The sequence below is a fragment of the Etheostoma spectabile genome, chromosome 3, assembly GCF_008692095.1.
Source record: "Etheostoma spectabile isolate EspeVRDwgs_2016 chromosome 3, UIUC_Espe_1.0, whole genome shotgun sequence".
NCBI lineage: Eukaryota > Metazoa > Chordata > Actinopteri > Perciformes > Percidae > Etheostoma > Etheostoma spectabile.
Window position 1 is genome coordinate 2,067,338 of NC_045735.1, and position 5,159 is coordinate 2,072,496.

Below are 5,159 nucleotides of genomic sequence, written 5' to 3' on the forward strand. Positions count from 1 at the left end.
CAGCCTCTTGATAATCACAACTTTAGTCTCAGGGTGAATCTTAGGCATGTTTGCAGAGGTCTAGTTGCAGTTGATGTGAAGGTCTAGTGTACTGGGGTTGTTTTTATACCACACTGAGACCTGATTGATCCATCATTAGTCACAGGTGAAGCTATATGACAAGGCGACAACACTTATGTCTTTGCAAAAATTGACTCAATGGGCTTTACCAAGCTTGAATATTAGAATACTTTTGACAGTTTCTTTTGCACTGAAACATTATTACAAAAGCTGTTGGGAAAAATGAGCCATTTCTTGTAAATAAATCTTGATTAGAAATATATTTCAGCGGCACTTCAGGTCAATTTGCACACAAGCGACAAGACTTTTGTCAGGGACTGTACAGTACACATACTCGGCCAATCGAGCAGATTGTAATATTGTAGTGTGACTTATGTCACTTTGATGAAAAGTGAGAATACTTATTCCACCAGAATAAATTTCACCAGATAAATTTCCTCAGGGGACAAAGGCAAACTACGGGGTGTCATATCAGATGTTCTCAAACTTTTCCCTTAAGGCGCCTTAATCTAATGAGATTCCTGCCTGTGGGAAGGAACACAGCCTGAGATGATTTTATATACTGTGGAATTGGGTTACTGTCTATTCCAGCTTTGTGAGGGTGATGACATTCTGGAAAGAGTATTTGTTAAACATTACCCCACTGTGCTCACCTTTATGGTGAATGAAATTACTCTAAAGTACTTTTGAGTCTCCTAAAAGTCTCCTCTAAAGTCTATCTTAAACCCAGGAAGCCCACTGTGGGAAGCAGTGTGACTTACTTGAATGTTGTCTAATTGGAGATAATTGGCTGGCAGGGAGGGAAGAGAGCAGACCCCCCCCCCCCCTCCACCTCTGACCTGCTGGGAAGTAAAACGTCACCGGATCCACATCACGTTTTTCCCTGAGTCCTTATTAAGCGCTGTGTGGAAGGATTAGAGGAAATAACAAGGCACAGCAAACAAGAAGGGATGCATGCAGAATACACTGAAAACGATGCGATGTGCTGACCGAAGAAGAAAATCGAGAAATCGGGACATATTTATTTGTTGCTGCTGCTGCTGCTGCTGCGTCCCGGAGCATCATCATTCGCCGGAGGATGCTGCGTCTCTTGAACCGCTGCTATGTGCTCATGATCTGTGCCTCTCACTGTGACTCTCCCAGCGCGTGACGGGAGGAGGAAGCTGAGCAGAAAGGTTGAATGGTCGTTAGAGGTTTTTTCCCTGAGCATCTGCTAGGCTTCTCCTGCGCGCAGCCCTCCTCCCTGCCGACTCCTGTTAGACGCAGAGGAAAGGGAAAGAATACCGACTTGATAATCTCCTCACTGTTAAATTATTTAGGGGTAGCCTATCCGTTCCCGAAGATCAACATATGCTGGAGTCTTTGTCTTACATCTTCCGTGCGTGATTTTAAACGCCGACTTGCAGTGGGGTTAACACGGATGAAAGCCGATGGCCAAGCGTCTCATTTTTCCACAGAAGGGGGATGCAACGTAAAATAACCCCGGCGCCAAATGGTAAGCGAGCAGATTTAATGACCAGAAATCAGTGCAATGGCTCAATATTGTCAGTAACGTTTCCGTTTCTCTATGAGGTGTGCCGATGTACCGCGCTTGCTGAATTATCCCTGCAGCTTTCCGCACATCGCGAGCCGAGGGAGCCCTGAATCTGTGACACGTACGGCATCTCCGGAGACTCTCCTGTCCCTCCACCCCTCGGAGCCCGGACACCGGCGACTTTTTAATGGCTTTTGTCTTCAGAAGATGGAGGGTTTTACTGGTGCTCAACGTGCTTGCGGTTGCCGGGTTCATGACTTTCTGGGCCAAGTGCAACACGCGCAGCGCTCATGCCGCCGCTCCAGAGGCTCCGGCGGACGGGAAGAGGCCCCGGGCCAACGGGACGGCGCAGGGGCCCAGCATCAGCCATGAGGTGCTGCTGAAGAGGCTCAGCTCGCTGGAGGATGTGGTGTACAGGCAGCTGAACGGTAAAGATGATGTCGATTAACAGACCATGGAGTCAAAAGCCTGACGGGCCTCTCACTATAAGACAAACACCTCAGTCACATGATTGTATTCATGTTAAAGGTGTTTTATGGCATTATCCACTGCCTGATGAAAATCTAACATGTGAACTTCACTGACAGGTGAAGAAAATGTCACCAACTCTTAAATACCAGTAGGCTAGTTAACCACCTCTGCAGCTACAGGTAGCAACAATGAATTATTACTTTGCAATAAAACATCTAATTCTACATGTCAAATGGGGTTTTAAATGGATGAAGCAGTGGTCTGGTCTACGTTATTAGCAGGTAGGCCACTAAGAAAGCTCCAGGATTTCTATATACCCACTTAAAAATGCCCAATGACATGCAGCAACATACTTTCTATTATATTTTTGACATATTTTAAATTGTCATCTGGTTTTCTTCTTTGCATAGGCTAAACCAAGGTATTTCCACTGTGAATTGGTGCATAAATGGGTATCCGAATGCAAGAAACCCTGGGGGAAGACACCCAGACCCCTCACTATGATATGCACCCCCCCCCCCAAAAAAAGGCAGATTCTGGCCCATATACAGTATATAGGCCAGTATATTTATATACAGGACTGTATACCCACTACAATACATTAGACTACACCAGTGGGATGAAGTAAATGGACTACTGCTAAGAGACTACTTTTTAGCTGCAACAATGCAAAGTTATCCTAAATTTGTGAAAACTTTTTTTTTTTTTGTAAAATGTTTTCCCAAGAAACAAAAACCCCAGGAGAACACTTTGCTTTTTTAAACTGACAAATTTTAAGTTTAATTTGTTTTTAATGCCGATCTTTAAAACATTTTCTTTTCTCTAATCATTAATCAATCAATGATTAACGTTGTACCTGTCCTTGAAGGATGTCTTTCTTCCCCCAGGGAGGTGAGAGGCCTGGGGGACAGCAGAGCGAGAGCCCTTTTGGGATTCCGTGCCTTAAGCAGGAGTTTTGCCAGTTGCTTAAACACAGCTTATTATGTTGAAAGACCTTCACTTTAATTACTCTGCCACCCACAAATACGCCCAGTCACACTAAGAAGAATCTTATTTCATCCATAATTTGAAACCGTGAAAGCCTTGAAGTTTTTTTTTTAATTTCTATTTGAATCGTTAGTTTCATGTGCATTTGTAATCACTGAGTACACTGACCTCAGTATAGAGTAGGAAGCTCTTGAATAGGCCAGTTTTACACATCCCTATTAGCAAATTGTACAGTATATGGAATTAAGGCTGGGCAATATATCACTGTTGTATCGATATATGAGCCTAGATATTGTCTTACATTTTGGATATTGTAATATTGTGATTTGACATAAGTGTTGTCTTTTCCTGGTTTGAAAGGCTGCATTACAGCAAGGTGATGTAATTGTCATTTTCTGAACTTTCTGAACCAGACTTACTAGCTGTTTTTATTTATTTTCCCACTTAGTCACTACATCCACATTATTGGTGATTTTTTAATTAAAACTCTCAGTTGTATTAATATTTTATAAAAGCAAAAAAAGCCAACCCTACAATATCGCCAATCGATGTATTTGGTCAAAAATATTGTGATATCTGATTTTCTCCATATCGCCCAAGCTCTATGTTGAATACATTTTCTGTGCCACCAATTGTCATAATGTGAATTCAGCTCAGATGTTCACTTGTTTTGACAGCAACTGACTACACACTATGCTCATGTGATGTTGGAGCTGTGATAAGGAGGCAGGCTACCAGCTGTAAGCCACAGAGTGCGTTGCTGAGAGGAGAGTGACTCAGCCAGACTAAAGCTTCCTGACATGTCAGCTTCTCTTGTTTGTCTCGGCCAGGTCTGTCCAAATCTCTGGGCCTGATCGAGGGCTTCGGGGGTCGGGGTAAAGGCGGCCTCCCTGCCACGCTGTCGCCAGCTGAGGACAGCAACGCTAAATACCTGAGGGAGAAGTACGGCTACAACGCCTACCTCAGTGACAGAATCTCTCTGGATCGGACCATACCGGACCACCGGCCCAGCAAGTCAGTGATGTCAAGTTGATCAACTTTTAAATTCATTTTCAATGTTGGTTCACAACGATTGATCTTTCTCTCCGAGTTTTGCCTCCACCGAATACAATGGCGATTAATGGATGTTTTGTTTGTGGTTCTAACAGTGTTGTGAAATTGTATTTACATAATTCACCAGCAACATGTTTCTAATTGTTTCGGTAGAAAATAGTTCACAGTTCAGTGTGTGATCTGTGCGTTAACCAGCGCCAACCCTGAAACTGTGTATTTAAGGACATGTTGCTGATAAATTATTTCAATGAAGCATAGCCATAGTTCAGACAGAGCACTGAAGTCCCACTTGCATTAGCTGATTACCATCAGCTGTTTCATTCATGCTTCATGATTACTGGATTCTTCACACATTCACTGTGTGGTAATCAGTGGACTAGTCACATCCAATCAGATTCAGTGTACAATGCAGCCATTATAACATGTCCTGACACTTCTCACTATTACTCTGCTGGTACACGCATGCCAGCTCCCTCCACCACCCTAACCTCCTCCTTAGCTAAGATTCCTTAAGATTTTCATGTATGTGTTTATTAAGCGTGATTTGTTCTCCCTGCAGAATGTGTGGATCAGTCACTTTTTGCAGTGCACGTCATTTCTCCCCTTTTAATGTCTGTCTGTCTATCTGTCTGTCTGTCTGTCTGTCTTTCTGTCTCTGTCTCTCTCTCTCTCTCTCTCTCTGCTTCTATGCTTCTTACTCTCATATTTGATGCACTCAGACTTGCTATTGATCTCCAGGTGTACATGCATGGTATGCATGGTGTAAAAGGTGCACTTAGAATTTTGCTTGCATGCACATCATTGATGAATGTGCACATCCTTGTGTATGTCCATGGGTGTGTGCATCAACTTGTGCTCCTAAAAATAGCTCTGAGCAGTATATTGGATCGGCATGCATGGTGCACGTTTCTTCACCACCATAAATGTTTCTTTAAAGAGTCTGTCTCTGGCACACATTGCTGGTTAATCGAGTAACAGCTCTTCTATTCAAAAGTCAGTGATGATGAGAAAGTCCCCTGTTCATCTCTGCCACCAGCTCTGTGTGTGTGTGTGT

General features: G+C 43.3%; 1 protein-coding gene across 2 annotated transcripts in view; it reads left to right on the forward strand.

Annotated features, from left to right (window-relative positions):
- Window positions 1-915: 915 nt before the first annotated feature.
- Window positions 916-5,159, forward strand: part of galnt17 (polypeptide N-acetylgalactosaminyltransferase 17) — a 19,602-nt gene continuing 15,358 nt past the window's right edge. Inside the window, exons 1-3 of one of the 2 annotated variants that reach the window (XM_032512062.1) lie at window positions 916-1,555; window positions 1,633-2,022; window positions 3,883-4,066. In XM_032512062.1, the coding sequence (XP_032367953.1) occupies window positions 1,782-2,022; window positions 3,883-4,066 (425 nt within the window). In that variant the 5' untranslated portion in view covers window positions 916-1,555; window positions 1,633-1,781. The remainder of the gene's footprint in view (window positions 1,556-1,632; window positions 2,023-3,882; window positions 4,067-5,159) is intronic. The other variant, XM_032512061.1, reaches the window with a different exon arrangement.